Source organism: Hypanus sabinus, chromosome 7, assembly GCF_030144855.1.
Source record: "Hypanus sabinus isolate sHypSab1 chromosome 7, sHypSab1.hap1, whole genome shotgun sequence".
Lineage (NCBI taxonomy): Eukaryota > Metazoa > Chordata > Chondrichthyes > Myliobatiformes > Dasyatidae > Hypanus > Hypanus sabinus.
In genome coordinates this window covers 128,105,106-128,122,419 of record NC_082712.1, presented here as the reverse complement: position 1 = coordinate 128,122,419, position 17,314 = coordinate 128,105,106, and the positions used below count along the sequence as shown (strand labels likewise).

At 40.5% G+C, this 17,314-nt stretch overlaps 1 protein-coding gene and 1 non-coding gene across 6 annotated transcripts in view; both read right to left on the bottom strand.

Annotated features, from left to right (window-relative positions):
• Window positions 1-17,314, bottom strand: part of nap1l4b (nucleosome assembly protein 1-like 4b) — a 121,458-nt gene that overhangs the window by 37,125 nt on the left and 67,019 nt on the right. For all 5 annotated transcript variants that reach the window (XR_009513293.1, XM_059975560.1, XM_059975556.1 and 2 more), the window contains exons 9-10: window positions 8,439-8,578; window positions 2,738-2,883 (exon numbers count right to left, since the gene is read on the bottom strand). Coding sequence is in view for 4 of the 5 variants with exons in the window: in XM_059975560.1 (XP_059831543.1) it covers window positions 2,738-2,883; window positions 8,439-8,578 (286 nt within the window). In the remaining variant the exon portion in view is untranslated. The remainder of the gene's footprint in view (window positions 1-2,737; window positions 2,884-8,438; window positions 8,579-17,314) is intronic.
• LOC132397591 (small nucleolar RNA SNORA54) lies at window positions 7,918-8,047 on the bottom strand. Its single transcript, XR_009513405.1, has one exon. It is a non-coding gene; the product is annotated as a small nucleolar RNA SNORA54 (small nucleolar RNA).

Genomic DNA, 17,314 nt, shown 5'->3' with positions numbered 1-17,314 from the left:
ATGTCCTCCACAACAAAGACTAGATATTTGTGCTACCTGTCCTCTCCTCTCCCATCCCCAACCGAATTCTCTCACAGCTGCTCCGGCTTCTGCTTACTAATACAGAAAGCACATCAGTTTTGGTAGCTTCTTTCCTTGACCCAGCGCATTTCTTATCCACAGTAATATTTGGTTTTATTCTTTGCCCGTGCCATTCTTGCAACTATCATTCATGTGCTGGGAACAATTATTGCACAGGTGCTGTGACCTGCCACTCTACTTACTTGCATTTTACAGACTTATAAAGTACTATATAATGCAAAAATATATCTTTTTGATAGCTAAATAAGTATAAGGCAAGCAGTTGCACTTAAGTGACAAATTTCTTTTCCTTTTTCCTCCAGGAAGATTTCAACTGTGAATTTGAACTCCATTCATAAATCAATTCAGAATCACAATTTGCTGCCTTTTATAAACTTCATTTTAAAAATGAAAACAATCTGCCTTCTCAACCAAGTTATAGGTGAAAATTTGCAGAGAATCAGACAACTGAAATACTTGCTTCAATGACTGACAGGCTACTGGACACATAGTGTGACCCAATTCATACGAGTTACAAGACATCTTAACTGTCTAACTGAATGAAATAGCAATGGTGACAGGTCATGACTATCTGACATAAGATACAGAAGCAGAATTAGGCCATTCAGCTCCACCACAGCAGATTTATTATCCCTCTCAACCCTATTCTCCAGCTTTTTCCTGTAACCTTTGACATACTTACTAATCAAAAACCTACCAACATCCACTTTAAAATATATCCAATTACTTGACCTCCGCAGCCGTCTGTGGCAATGAATTCCATAGATTTACACTTTCTGGATAAAGAAATTCCTTGCTTTGTTCTAAAGGGTGTCTTTTATTGAGCTGTACACTAGGTCTAGACTCCCCAAGTATAGGAAATATCTTCCCCACATTTACTCTATTTAGGCCTTCCAATATTCAATAGTTTCAATGAGACTCCCCCACATTCTTCTAAAATCCAAATGAGTACAGGCCCCAAGCCATCAAACATACATCATACTTTAAGCGCTTCATTCCTGGAATCATTCTCATGAACCTCCTCTGGACCTTCTCCAATACCTGCACATCCTTTCCTAGACAAGGGGCCCAAAACTGCTCACAATACTCCAAATGTGGCTGGCCAAAGCTTTGTAAAGCTTCAGCATTACATCCTTGCTGTTATATTCTAATCCTCTAACCGCATTTGCCTTTCTGATCACTGACTCAACCTGCAAGTTAATCTTTAGGGAAACCTGCCAAGGATTCCAAAGACCCTTGCACCAGTGATATTTGAATTTGCTCCCCACTTAGAAAATAGCCCATGTCTTTATCCCTTCTACCAAAGTCAATCACTATACATTTCCCTACACTATATTCAATGTGCCGCTTCTTTGCCCATTCCCCTAATATAAGTTGTTTTGTAGTCTCACTGTTTCCTTAACACCTGCCCCTCTACTTTTGTATCACCTGCAAATTTGGCCACAAAGTCTTCAATTCCATCATCCAAGTCATTGACACTCTTTGCTACTTGACAATCAGCCAATTTTCTATCCATGTTAATGTCATTCCTGTAATACCATGGGCTTCTGCCAATCCAAATAAACAATATCCACTGACTCTTTGTCTATCCTGCTATTTCCGCAAAGAATTTCAACAGATATGTCCTTAAGGAAACCATGCTGACTCTGGCCTATTTTATCATGTGCCTCCAAGTACCCCAAAAACCTCATCCCCAATAATGGACTCCATCTTTAGCAATTATTAAAGTCAGGCTAACTGGCCTATAATTTCCTGACTTTTTCCTCCCTCCCTTTTTAAAGGGTGGAGTAACGTGCAATTTTCCAGTCTTCTGAAACCTTTGCAGAATCTAGTGTTTCTTAAAAGATGTCAACTTCAACTGTTATTTTTCCAAATACCCTAAATAAAACAGATTTCTTAATTTCCAATTCTGTATACTGCATTATGTATAACGGTAATTTATCCTATTTAATTTTCCATCATCAAAACTTTCCAAGGATTTCTAACGGCATCAAATGTAACTGCTTAAAAGAGGTTTAACTGAAAACTGGAGTAAATCTACATTGCTATGCTGTGGACTCAATACTGAATCCATATCTTCAAGCAGGTCACCCACTTGTGATATTGCCTCTCTCCCTATTACCACAGCCTGACATGCAGGCAATATCCTAAAGCTCTGCATTTTACAACTGTTACATTCTTAAGACAGTTACGTTCTAACTGTCCTCATTTCAAAACTATTTTTATGTCTGTGTCTCCAGAAATCTATCAGTCAGATGACAGTGCCTATAGTGTACCTCCATAGCAATCCCTGCCTCATCTTATTTGAGACTATTTTCTCTGCTGTACCCAACACTTCCCCATCATCTCAGCAACTTAAAACTAGTTTTTACTCTTTCCCAGTTCTGACAAAGTGGTTTGCACTGAAATAACTAGTTTCTCTTTCCATAAATGCTCTCTGACTTGCTGAATATTTCCAGCACTTAATTTTGATTTCAGATTTCCAGTCTTTGTGGTTTTTTTTTTCGATTATTGCAAAAATGCTTTTGTTTTGTTAATGGTGCACTTATACATGCAGGGACTGTTGCTTTTATTTAGATTCAAAAACTAGACTTTCACTGCTTCTACTCAGTTTTTAGGAGTGGTATTTTGCCTTAGACTAATCACAAAATCTCACCTTTTAATGGATTAAAGAAGTTGAAGAAAGAATCATTGGGTACTTGTTTGGTGATGGTTCGGACAGTCCCTCTCCCTTTGTGCTTCTGTTTCTTTTTAATAGTTTTCACAGTTATATTCCTTCCTTTCTTCCAGTCAATAGTACATCTGTTAAGAAGTTAATGATTAGCTTTATTGTACACTAAAGCAGAATTACCAGCAACACAGCTTAGCATCAGTGCATCACCGGATACCTTATTCAAATTTAGCCATTATTCATTCTTTTAATGTTTGATGGCAAACGTTTTATGATGGCATATAATAAAATATAGAATTAATCTGGACAGACTTTTGCCAACCATTTTTGATTCAGTCTTCATGATCATTATAGTAATTCAACAGATAATGAGTTTAGTCTTTACACTGTGACAATGTAATATAAATACACAATCTTGCACTAAAAATAGAATCATAGAGCACAAGATAAAAACAAAATCACTACAAGACCAGACTTGCAGGGTTTTCTCATAGTTCAGCTAGCAAATGCAACATTTTTTTCCCATATTCCCATTTTTGTTCTATTCCAAATGGCTCAGATTAATTCCAATTTAAAGCATTATGATTACAATATGCTCAAATGTAATGGTTGCTAAAAAGTGTACTTAAATTTGAACTCCTGATCTTGTTTCAAGAAATAGTGAAAAATGAGCAACATTGATGTTAAGGAAGACTATGTGCCGCTGAAGTCTCCAGGGACAGACAGGATATACCCCATGACACTATAGGGAGCTAGGGAAGAGAATGTGTCAAGGATCTTTGCATTCTTACTGGCCACAGGAGTTAATGCCAGATTATTGAAGCGTGGAAAACATTATACCTTTGATCAAGAAAGATAGTAGGGATAACCCTGGGAAAGCTAAACCAGTGAGTCTTACTTTAGTAGCGGGCAAATTATTGAAGAAGATTCTTCAGGGACAGTTTACAAGTATTTAGAGAAGCATACAGTGGCATGCAAAAGTTTGGGCACCCCTGGTCAAAATTTCTGTTACTGTGAATAGTTAAGTGAGTAGAAGATGAACTGATCACCAAAAGTCAGAAAGTTAAAGATGAACCATTCTTTTCAACATTTTAAGCAAGATTAGTGTATTATTTTTGTTTTGTAAAATTTTAGAGTGAAAAAAAGGAAAGGAGCAACATGCAAAAGTTTGGTCATTCCAAGAGATTTGAGCTCTCAGATAACTTTTACCAAGGTCTCAGACCTTAATTAGCTTGTTCGGGCTAATGCTTGTTCACAGTCATCATTAGGAAAGGCCAGGTGATGCAAATCTCAAAGCTTTATAAATACCCTGACTACTCAAACCTTGTCCCAACAATCAGCAGCCGCCTAGCACTCTGAAAATTAAAATAAATTATGCCCACAAAGCAGGAGAAGGCCAGAAGAAAATAGCACAGCATTTTCAGGTAGCCGTTTCCTCAGCTCGTAATGTAATTAAGAAATGGCAGTTAACAGGAATGGTGGAGGTCAAATTGAGGTCTGGAAGACCAAGAAAACTTTCCGAGAGAACTGCTTGTTGGATTGCAAGAAAGGCAAATCAAAATCCCCATTTGACTGCAAATGACCTTCAGGAAGATTTAGCAGTCTCTGGAGTGGTGGTGCTCTGTTCTACTATACAGTGACACCTGCACAAATATGACCTTCATGAACGAGTCATCAGAAGAAAACCTTTCCTGTGTCCTCACCACAAAATTCAGTGTCAGAAGTTTGCAAAGGAACATCTATACAAGCCTGATGTATTTTGAAAACAAGTCCTGTGGCCTGATGAAGTTACATAGAACTTTTTGGCCACAATGAGCAAAGGTGTGTTTGGAGAAAAAGGGTGCAGGATTTCATGAAAAGAACACCCCTCTAACTGTTAAGCACAGGGAACATTTCACTGGTAGAGTGAAGAATCAATTCAATTAAATACCAGCAAATTCTGGAAGCAAACTTCACACCGTCTGTAAAAAAGCTGAAGATGAAAAGAGGATGGCTTCTACAACAGGATAATGATGCTAACCACACCTCAAAATCCACAATGGACCACCTCAAGAGATGCAAGCCGTAGGTTTTGCCATGGCCCTCACAGTCTCCCAACCTAAACATTATAGTAAATCTGTGGATAGACCTCAAAAGAGAAGTGCATGCAAGATGGCCCAAGAATCTCTCAGAACTAGAAGCCTTTTGCAAGGAAGAATGGGCTAAAATCCCCCAAACAAGAACTGGCTACAGAAAGCATTTACAAGCTGTGATACTTGCCAAAGGGGGTGTTACTAAGTACTGACCATGCAGGGTGCCCAAACTTTTGTTTTGGGCCATTTTCCTTTTTTGTTATTTTGAAACTGTAAAAGATGGAAATATAAAAGAAATAAAAAAAATTAAAGAAATCTGTCATCTTTAACTTTATGCCTTTTGGGAAACATGTAACCTCTTACTCACTCAGCTATTCACAGTAACAGAAATTTTGACCGGGGTGCCCAAATTTTTGCATGCCACTGTAGTCTGATTAGGAATAGTCAGCATGTCTTTGTGAGGGGCAGGTCATGCTTCTTTGAGGATGTGACAAAGAGTAGTTGATGAGATAAATATGGATTTTAGTAAGGCGCTTGATAAGGATCCCCATGGTTGGCTGATTCAGAAAGCCAGTAGGCACAGGATCCAGGGAAGCGTTACTGAGTGGAGACAGAATTGGCTTGCCCATAGAAGGCAAAGTGGTAGCATATGGAGCAATTTCATTGAGCACATGGAGGTCAGTGACCAGTGGTGTTCTGTAGGGAATCTGTTCTGAAAACCCTGCTCTTTGTGATTTTTGTAAGTGACTTGGATGATGAAATGGAAGGGTGGATTACTAAACTTGCATACGACATAATAGTTGATGGATACCGCAGAGGACTGTTGTAGATTGCAGCAGGACATTGATAAGATGCAGAGATAGGCTAAGTAGCAGATGGTGTTCAAACAGGAAAAGCATGAAATTTGTAAGGCAACACGAGCGAATCTGCAGATGCTGGAAATAAATAAAAAACACAAAATGCTGGCAGAACTCAGCAGGCCAGACAGCATCTATGGGAGGAAGTAATAACGATGTTTCAGGCCGAAACCCTTCTTCAGGAGTGAAGTAACATGGGATGGTCGAGGGGGGATAAGTGGTGGGGAGAGGGATAAAGTAGAGAGCTGGAAAGTGATAGGCTGGAGGGAAATGGGCTAGGGGGAAGGTGGAGAATTATGGGAAATAAAAGAGAAAGAAAGGTAGTGCTGGGGGGAGAGATTATAGTGAGGGGGGAAAAGAGAGAACCAGACTAAAATAATAGATAGAGATGGGGGTAAGGGTGGGGGGCAGGGGTATCAATGGAGGTCAGTGAGTTGGATGTTCATGCCGGCAGGAAGGAGGCTACCTAGGCGGGAGATAAGGTATTGGTCCACTGACCTGCGTGTTGCCTGATCTTGACGGTAGAGGAGGCCATGGACAGACATGTCGGAGTGGGAGCGGTCTGTGGAATTGAAGTGTGTGGCCACAGGGAGATCCCGCCACTGCTAGAGGACCGAGCTCCAGTGTCCGGCGAAACGGTCTCCCAGTCTGCGGCGGGTCTCCCCAATGTATAAATGACCACATCGGGAGCACCGGATACAGTATATCACCCCAGTTGACTCGCAGGTGAAGTGGTGCCTCACCTGAAAGGACTGTCTGGGGCCTGGGATGGTGGTGAGGGAAGAAGTGTGGGGGCAGGTGTAGCACTCCTTCCGTGTGCAGGGATTAGTGCCTGGAGGGAGGTCCATGGGGAGGGATGGGGGGGGATGAATGGACAAGGGAGTTCCGTAGGGAGTGATCCCTGCGGAAAGCCGAGAGTGGGGGGAGAGGAAGATGTGGTTGGTGGTGGGATCACGTAGGAGGTGGCGGAAGTTACGGAGGATTATGTGTTGGATCTGTAGGCTGGAAGGGCGACCAGGGGGACTCTATCCCTGGTGGGCTGGCGGGGGGATGGGGTGAGGGCAGAGGTGCGTGAAATATGGGAGACGCGATGGAGGGCAGAGTTGATAGTGGATGAAGGGAAGCCCCTTTCTTTAAAAAAGGAAGACATCTCCTTTGTCCTAGAATGAAAGGCCTCATCCTGAGAGCAGATGCGACGGAGGAATTGAGAGAAAGGGATAGCACCCTTACCCCCATCCCTATCTATTATTTCAGTCTGGTTCTCTTTCTCTCTCTTCCCCCCCCCCCATTATAATCTCTCCCCCCAGCCCTACCTTCCTTTCTCTTTTATTTCCCATAATTCTCCACCTTCCCCCTAGCCCATTTCCCTCCAGCCTATCACTTCTCAGCTCTCTACTTTATCCCTCCCCCACTTCTTATCCCCCCTCGACCATCCCATGTTACTTCACACCTGATGAAGGGTTTCGGCCTGAAACTTCGTTATTACTTCCTCCCATAGATGCTGTCTGGCCTGCTGAGTTCTGCCAGCATTTTGTGTTTTTTATGAAATTTGGAAGGTTGAATTTGAAAGCAGAATACAATGCTAATGCTAATAGAATGATGATTGTCTGTGTGGAGGAACACTAAGGACCTTGAGGTCCACATCCATAGGTCCCTCAACGTTGCCACAGAAGTTGTTAGGGCTGAGAAGAAGGCATATAGTGTGCTGGCCTTCATTAGTCAGGGGATTGAGTTCAAGAGCCTTGAGTTAATTGTTGCAGCTCTATAAAACCCTGGCTAGACCACACTGGGAATATTGTGTTCAGTTCTTTTCATCTTATTGTAGTATGATATGGAAATTTTAGAGAGGGTGCACAGATTTACCAGGATGCTGCCTGGATTAGAGATCGCATCATCAAACTGAGCGAGTTAGGGCTTTTCCTTTTGGAGAGGAGGATGAGAAATGTTTTGACAGACATACAAGATAAGAGGCATAGATGAGTGAATAGCCAGAGACTTTTTCCCCAGGATGAAAATGGCTGATATAAGGGGACAAAATTTTAAGGTGATCTGAGGAAAATATAAGGGAGGGTGGGGGTCTGAGGCAGTGGTGATGGTAGAACCAGATACATTCAGGGCATTTAAGAAACACTTAGGCACATGGATGATTTAAAGAAATAGAGGGCTATGTACGATGGAAGGGTTAGAATGATCCTAGAATAGGTTGGCACAACATTTTGGGCTGAAATACGATATTTTGTGTTCCCAACTCTGAAGAGGTTAGAAGTAGCATAAACATCCAACCTACATAGTGCCAGGATTAATCTAGCACTGGAATGGAACCTGATACACGACAAGAGACAAGTAACAGGTTACGAACAGTGCAAGACCAAGAAATTACTTGGAATGGTACGTTTGAGGATATAAAGATGTTATATTGCACATTACTACTGCAGTAGTACTGACTTCATATTCAGACTAAAAATATATTAACATTTAAACAGCATGGAAATATTTTCTATCCAACTAGTAGAGAAAAAAAAAGACATCTGTTAATTAACTGGCCAGTTCCTTGGAGAATGCCACTAAGTACAAGCTTAAACAAACCGATAAAGAAACAGAAATTGGTTAGATTTTGCCATTTCGATTACAGCTGTAGGAAGGTGAAGTAGAAATTCACAGCTTGCTCTAGGATTGACTTTTTAAAAATTATTCTACCTCACGGACTGTATTTCAAGTGGTGATAAAATGTCAAGTCAATAATGACTTTTCACTCACCCTACAGAGTCAACTATCTCTGGGCCTTCAAAGGAGAAAGGATCAGTCTCATCAGGTTCCGACCTCATCTTATAGGTTTTGGTTAATACTGAATTTGTGAAGTAATCATTTGGTTCAAAGTGAAATTCTAGCGTAAAACTCTGTGGGAGAAAACAAAACAAAAATTATCTTAGCAAAATTTTTCATTCCCATTTTCATCCTTCATTAACCCAAACAGTGTACTCAAAACACTGAATATGTGACCTTTTTTACTAAGTTAAAGGAATAAAAAAAATCACATGGAAGTATGACACCCATTTCCTTTGCTGGTATGTATTCACTAACTAGAGATCCACCACAACTTGACTTTGAAATACTCATATTTGATGTGAGCCATACTGGTCTCAGTTGATAATTTACTAATTCACTAATTCAAAATCCACATTTTCTCTTCTACAACTTTTACCCAACGTCAGTTTATGTCTAAGTTAGCAAATTTTATGACACATGCAAGTGATAATAAACCTGACTCTGAATCTGATTCTGGTAACACTGAGATGCCAAAGGATATATTAACACCAATGAAAAAAGCAATTGAACAATGTGAGTTTACTGCAGCCTTTATATGAACATTTGATACTTTAAACTTGGGCCATTAATACCTCCAATGGATCAGTGTCCCTTAGCCACTTTTCAACCAATATTACTTCCAGGATATCTAACAATGTACAACAACTACCTTTGTCATACACTCAATGGAAGCTCATAAGAATACAGTTACAGATTCTCCTTAACAATATTACAAAGACAATTACAAATAGAAATTAAGCTGGTATGATCATAGCTGAAAAGGTAATATGCAAAAACCTCATCTGTACTATTTCCACTAATATTCCAAGTAGCCCAATGGTCCCGAAGAGGACTTACAGACTCATTAGTCAATTGCCCCACATAATGTGCTACGTGTAGAGACTGCTGTCAAGTAACCAAAGATCATTATTAAAGATATGACAGGCAAAACAATAGTAGACTCAGAAAATACAAGGTGTTTGATCAATGCAGTTGATTAAAACATACATATAAAGATCACAAGTGACCTGCAAAGGACCAAGCTCACAAACAAGTCTTCTTCTGTAAGAATTTTAACCAGTCTCAGTGCAAATCATGGCATTCATAAAGTGCTTTATCCCACTTCAATACACTACTCATAATTAGAAGATCTCAACCAAAAACATAAGACCATAGACGTATGAGCAGAACTATTCCTTTCAGCCCATTGAATCGGCACTGTCATTCCATTATAGCTGACCCGTAATCTTAACTTCAGATGCTCTGACTAATCAAGAACCTGTCAACCTTCAGTTTAAATATACTCAATGTCTTGGCTTTCACAGCCATTTTTGATACAAATTTCCTTAGATTCACTATTCTCTGGCTAAAGAAATTCCTCATCTCTGTTCTAAAGGTATGTTGCTCTGGTCTGAGTCTGTGCCCTCTGGTCCTGACCTTTCCAACTAAAGGCAGGATCCTCTCCACGCACACTATCTTGGCCTTTCAATATTTGATAGGTTTCAGTAAGATCTCCCTCTCATTCTTCCAAACTCCACTGAGTATAGGCCTGAACCAACAAACGCACATCATTCCTAGAATCATTCCCATGAACCCCCCTCTGGACCCTCACCAAAGCCAAGGAAAGGGGCTCAAAACTGCTCACTATATTCTAAATGCATTCTGACCAATGCCTTAAAAAGCCTCATCGTTACATCCTTGCTCTTATATTCTAGTTCTCTTGGAATGAATGTAAACAATGCATATGCCCTCCTTACCACGGAGTCAACTTCAGGGAATCCTGCATGAGGACTCCAAAGTCCCTTTGCACCTGTGATTTTTTAATTTTTATTCCCCATTTAAAGCCTTACACCTATATTCCTTCTACCAAAGTGCATAACCATACACTTCCCTACACTATACTCCATCTGCCATTTCTTTGCCCATTCTCCCAATCTGCAGTTGTAGAAAAAAAATTTGTGAAGCCTTTGCAATTACCTGGTTTCCTGCATTAATTACTCTTAAAATGTGGTCTGATCGTTATCTAAGCCACGATACTAGACAAACACAGTCTGCCTAAACTCATAAATCACATGCAATTGTACTTTTTGTCAATATACCATTTAAAAAAAATCAGTCTAGGTTCAAAAAAGTAAGTGAATCTCTGTGCTAATGCCTTCTACAAAAGGAGTCAGCTGTCAATGAGATTGGAGCATGGGTTGTAGAGGTGCCTTGCCTTATAAAAAAGGATATAAAGTTAGGTTGCCGACAGAGACTGCTCTTCTCAAGAAAGATATATTTTTGTGAACCATGCCCTGATCAAAACAACTTTTAGAGTGCCTTAGAAGAAATGTAGAGGTGGATGAAGCTGTAAAAGACCACAAAAAAGCATTTCTAAACACTTGAGTGTTCATCAGTCCACAGTAAGAGAAATCATCTACAAATGGAAGAAACTCAGTACTGTTGCTACTCTCCCAAGCAATGGGTGTCCTTCAGAAGATAACATCAAGAGCATAACGTGCAATACTGAAGGGGATGAAAAAGAACCCAAGGGTAACAGCAAAAGACCTGAAGAAATTCCAGAACTGTTGAAGTCTCTCTTCATGTCTACTATAAGAAAAACTCTAAACAAGAATGGTGTTCATGGAAGGATACCACAGCCCTCCAAAAAGACACTGCTGCATGGCCAAGTGCACAAAAAACCACATGGATGTTCCACAATGTTCTGTGGACAGATGAGACAGAAGTTGAAATTCCTGGCAGAAGTGCACACTGCTATGTTTGGAGGAAAAAGGATACTGCACACCAACACCAAAATCTCATCCCAACTGTGAAGCGTGGTGAAAGGAGCGTCATGGTTGGAGGCTACTTTGCAGTCTCAGGGCCTGGATAGCTGACGATCATTGAGGGAACAATAGATTCAAAATTGTATCAAAACATTCCACAGGAGAATGTCAGGGTAGTGGTCTGTCACCTGAAACTTAATAGAAGACAATGATCCAAAACTTAAGAGTAAATCAACAACAGAATAGTTTAAAAAGGAGAAAATTCTGTTTTGGAATAGCCAAGACAGAGTTCAGACCACAACCCAATTGAGGTGCAGTAGTGTGACCTGAAGACAGCTGTTTATAGAAGCTAATCCAGAAATATTGAGGAACTGAAACAGTTTAGTATGAAGGAGTGGTCTGATCAGCAGCCACAGGGAACATTTGGTAGAGGTCATTACTGTAAAAGGAGGTTCTACCAGTTATTAAATACAAGGGTTCTCATCCTTTTTCCAACCTGGATTGTGAATTATTAAACAATGTGTTCAATAAAGACATGAAAAGTGCAATTATTTGTAAGTCATTAGTTTAGGCAGACTGTCTATTACTGTGACATAGATGAAGATCACACATTTTATGAGTAATTAATGCAGAAAACCAAGTAATTGCAAAGGCTTCATATACTCTTTCTAGCAACTGCAAGTCCTGCTACCTCAGCACTACCTGCTCTTCCACCCATCTTCGTATCATCTGCAAACATGGATTACAGTAGTCAATTCTGTGACCCACAATGACATATAACATGAAAAGAAGCAGTCCAATACCGACACTCCGTGGAACAGCACGAGGCAGCCAACCAGAAAAGACACCCTTTATTCTCACTGTATGCGTCCTGCCTGTCAGCCGATCTTCTATCCTGCAAGTACCTTTCCTGTAATACTATGGGCTCTCAACTTGTTAAGCAGCCTCATGTGCAGCACCTTGTCAAAGGCCTTCTAAAAATCCAAGTAAACAACATCCACTGATTGTCTACCTTGTCTGTTATTTCCTCAAAGAACTCCAATAGATTTGTCAGACAATATTTTCCCTTAAACAAACCATATTGACTTTGGCCTATTTTGTCATGTGCCTGAAACCTCACCCCCAATAATGGATATCTGAAGTCAGGCAAACGGGCCTATAAATTCCCTATGTCTGCCTCGCTCCCTTCTTAAAGGGTGGAGTGATATTTGCTATTTTCCAGTGCCCCTGAACATTTCAGAATCTAGTGATTCTTGAAAGATCATTACTAATGCTCCCACAATCTAGTCAGATACCTCTTAAGACCCTGGAGTGTAGATCATCTACCTTCTTCAGGTGACTTATCAGCTTCCCAAGCACCTTCTCCCTAGTAATAGCAATTATAGTCACTTCTGCCCACTGACAGTCCTGCATTTTTGGCACACTGCTAGTGTTTTTCCACAGTGAAGACTAATGCAAGATACTTAAGTTTATCTGCCATTTCCTTGTCCCCAATTACTACCTCTCCAGCATCACTTTCCAGTGGTCCAACATCTACTCACATCTCTCTTTTACTCTATATAATTGAAAACACTTCAGTGTATTCTTTTGTATTATTAGCTAGTTTACCTTCTTTTTAATCTTTTCTCTCCTTTTGGCTTTTTAAGTTGCCTTCAGTTGGCTTTTAAAAGTTTCCCAATCCTTGAATTTCCCACTAATCTTGGCTTTACCATATTGCCTCTCTTATCTTGACTCTGACTTCCCTTATCAGCCACGGTTGACTCCCTTTAGAATACTTCTTCATCTCTGGGATGCATCTATACTACACCTTCTAAACCTCACCCAGAAACTCCAGCCATCATTTCTGCTAGTATCACCTTCTAATTAACTTCGGCCGCCACCTCTCTCATGCCTTTGTAATTCCCTTTACTCTAATGTAATGCTGATACATATGACTTTAGCTTTCACTCTGTAACTGCAGGATGAATTTTACCTTAAGCATCCTAATCAAATCTGGTTCATTACACATCACCTAATTCAGAATTGCCTTTTCCCTAGTAGGTTCAACCACAAGCTGCTCTAAAAAGCCATCTTGCAGGTATTCTACACGTTCTCTCTTGGGATCCAGTACTACCCTGCTATTCCAAAGCTATCTGTATATTGAAATTCCCAAGACTATCATAACAGTGCCCTTTTATCATGCCTCTTCTATCTCCCATTGTAGTTTATACCCCACATGCAGTCTACTGTTTGGAGACCTGTATATACAGTAACTCAGAGTCTTTTTAACATTGCAGTTTCTTAACTCTAACCACAAGGATTCTACACCTTCCAACCCTATGTCACCTTTTAGGGATTTGATTTCATTTTTTACCACAGTGCCACACCACCACCTCTCCTTCTGAAACAAAGTGTATCCTTGGATGTTAAGCTCCCAATTATGATCTTCCTTTAGCCATGAGTCAGTGATGCCATACCTGCCAATCTCTAATTGTGCTACTAGATCATCTACCCTATTTCATATATTCCATGCATTCAAACATAACATCATTCTTGTGTTTATCACTCATTTCCATTTTGCTCCCATAATATTCTTCAAACCATCCCAGCCTGCAAATTTGCCCTATCAGCTGCCTATCCTTCTTCACAGTCCCACTACTCACTGCATCTACTTGTACACCAACTGCTCAATCCTCAGCCCCATTACTCTGGTTCCCAGTTCCTGCCAATTATCCTTTGCAAAACCTCTGGCAAACCTGCCCACAAAAGGATACCAGTCCCTCTTGGGGTTAACTATAGCCCATTCCTTTTGTACATGTCCACACCTTCCCCTGAAGAGAACCGAATGATCCAGAAATCTGAAATCCTGCCCCCTGCACCAGTTCCTCAGTCACTCATTCATCTGTCATCTCATCCTTTTCCTGTCCTGACCAGCATGTGGCACTGGGAATAAATCCAAAGATTACTACCTTGGAGGTCCAGTTCTTCAGCCTCCTCCTTAACTCCCTATACTCATTGTACAGGACTTCTTCCTTTCTACCTATGTCATTGGTGCCTCTGTGTGCCACGACCCCTGGCTGATCACAATCCCTCTAAAGTAATCTGCAGCTGCTCTGAGATGTCCCTATTCCAAGCAGCTGGGAGACAGCACTTCATCCTGGCTTCTTCTTTCGCCCACAGGATCTATTGTCTGCCCCCCTAACTAGCAAGTATCCTATTGCTATCACTCTACCTGATGTTACCCTTCCCTGCTGAGCTCTGATTGGTCATCTCTCCCAGCAGTGTCCGAAGAGCTATACTTGCTGTGAGGGGAATGGCCACAGTGGCACCCTGCACTAAATGGCTATTTCACTCATCTACCACCTGAAGCCTACTCTCTGGGTGTGACCAACTCGGTAAAAGTCTCATCTGTGAGTTTTTCGGCCACCTGGATGGTCCTTGACCTTGGCAGTTGACAGCTGAGGTTGGGTGCACTTCCTGTAGATGCCATCAGGGAGACTTGTAGGTAGCATGAAATCCCACATCTCACAAGAGAAGTATTCCACTGCCTTAACTACCATGCTACCTACACTTCTTTTCACTTTGGTTCTGAGTTCTTTAGGTTAAGTTTTACTATCAGTGGAACAATTCCAAACGACTCAGTACCCTGAGCCTGCACCTGTTCTTGCAGATGCATGACTGCTCCAGCAGTGGCCCGTTCCACTTACACCTCGCTTTTTTATTGGGCCTTGCTAAGTTGCATTTAGTGTAGCCCAAGCAATCGCCCGATCAGCAGACAAATCCAGACAGGCTCTGGCTGTTTTTTTAAAACCTGGCCTATTAAGTATCTCCAACTCAGTTTGTAATCTCCAGCTCGGCAGACAGTCCATACCAACAACAGCTCACAATGAACTGAAAGAACTATGAATTTTATAGTTGATTAATGTTCAGGCATATTGGCCAATATTAGAGTTTTATCCTCCCTAAGTGCCACGAGACAAATAATATCCATGAGCCAAAGGAACAAGGGCTGTATTTTAAAACCGCAACTAAAAAGCAACACTGCCAACTGGTTATCATTCATCGTATAGAATAGTAAACTCAGATTAAGAGTTCAAAGCTAAATCCATAATATTTGGACGTAGAAATGACAGTACCATCTCTCAGATACACTGGCAGTAATGCCACCATAGCAAATAATAATTTTGTTAAACCCCTGTAACAGAAATATAATGGAGTAAAGAAACTTGTTCTGTACAAAACTTTTGCAGGTCTGATAAGAACGCATCTCAAAAGGGCTGTAAGTTTGCTGGTATTATTGGCATTAGTTTAAAATAGTTTGATGTGATATGGGAAGCTGAGTGTGGATTTGGAAAAGAGAAAAGCAGAGCTTAAAACCTAAGCCAGTAAAGTAATAAAACAGTTTAAGAAGTTTAGAGTGAAAAATTAAAATGCTGATTTACTGAATATGACCGAATACAAAGAGTAGTGAATAAAGCACTCAAGCAGAAGGCACAATGCACAAAATATATCTTTATAGTATTAACTGAAAGAGTTGAAAGGGACAGGAATATAGCATTCTAGTTATAGGGTTTTCATAAGAGTAAGGGGTTTAAAAAAGGCATATTTTGTCTATTTAAAATAATCATTGACATATGTTAAGTAATTTATTGCTTTGCAGCAGCAGTACAGTGCACTAGATGAAACGAGGTAGTGTTCATGGACTGTTCAGACATCTGTTAGAAGAAAGGAAGAAGTTCTTTTAAAGTGTTGAGGGTGGGTGTTCAATGGTAGTAACGTGAAGAGAACATGCCCTTGGTGGTAACGATCGATGCAGCTTTTTTGAGACACTGCCTCAATGGTGGAGAGGGTTGTGCCCATGATAGAAAGTCTAAAACCCTCTGCAGCCTCTTGGAATCCTGTGCTCTGGAGGCTCCATACTAGATTGTGATTCAACTAGACAGAATGCTCTCCACTGTATATCTACAGCTTTGGTGACATACCAAATCTTCTAAAATTCCTAATGAAGTAAAGCTTTTGGCGTGCCTTCGATCTGAATGCATCAATGTTTTGGCAAACATGTTGCTAAAGAAACAGTCACAGCTGTGAGAATGGTTGATATATTAGTATAATCAAAAGAAGGTGAATTGAAGAACAAAAAAGGGGGGGGGGAAATCAGAGCTGGGAGTATACTACATATCACTAATCAAGCAAGAGAAACTGAAGAGAAATTGTGGACATAAATTTGTTGATAGAAAAGCAGCAATAGTGGGAGAATTTCAATACACATTAACTTCCATTTTTTTCCTTGCAACATCAAAATAAGCCATTCAATCCTTGAGTGCATGCCAGCCTTCTCTCAACTCCATCCAGTCCCCACTTAACTGAGTGCATAAAGGGCAGTACAAAAAATAGATGCTATGACAGATAGGTCTGGGTAAAGTTGTTAACATTGGTTTTCACAGAGGTGGGAGGAAAACAATGCTGACACAGTTAAGGCTAAAAGGACTTGAGTTACTGGATGAGATATATATGGTAGAAAAGGAAGAATTGGTGGATTTAATATGCTTGAAAGTCAACTGCAGGCTCAGATGAAACATACTTCAGGTTGTGAAAATGAGGAAATTAAACTGGGCCTTTGGTATTCATTTCCAATCCTCTACAATAGTGGAAGAAGAACCAAAAGGATTAATTAACTTGTTAAATTCAGAGGTGGAAAAAATACTACAATCAATTCTGAGGAAAAGTGAAAGAACAGGTTGCATCCAATCAATGATCTTGGTTTCTGGAGTCAAACTATCAACAGACATCTTTTATAAACCTACCAATTTTCATGGCTATCTTGATTATACCTGCCTCTTCCCACCAAATCTCCTGTAAATAGTGCTATTCCCCTTTCTTAGTTCCTTTGTCTCTGCTACATCTGTTACCAGGATGAGGTTTTCCTTCCTCCACCATTGATGCTACCCTCACCCACATCTCCTCCATCTTCCCACCACATTGACAGTGACAGAATTCCTCCTGCCCTTACCTATCACCCCATGAGCCTCCGCATCCAACGCACCACTCTGCAACTTCTGTCGTCTCCAAACGGATATTACCAAA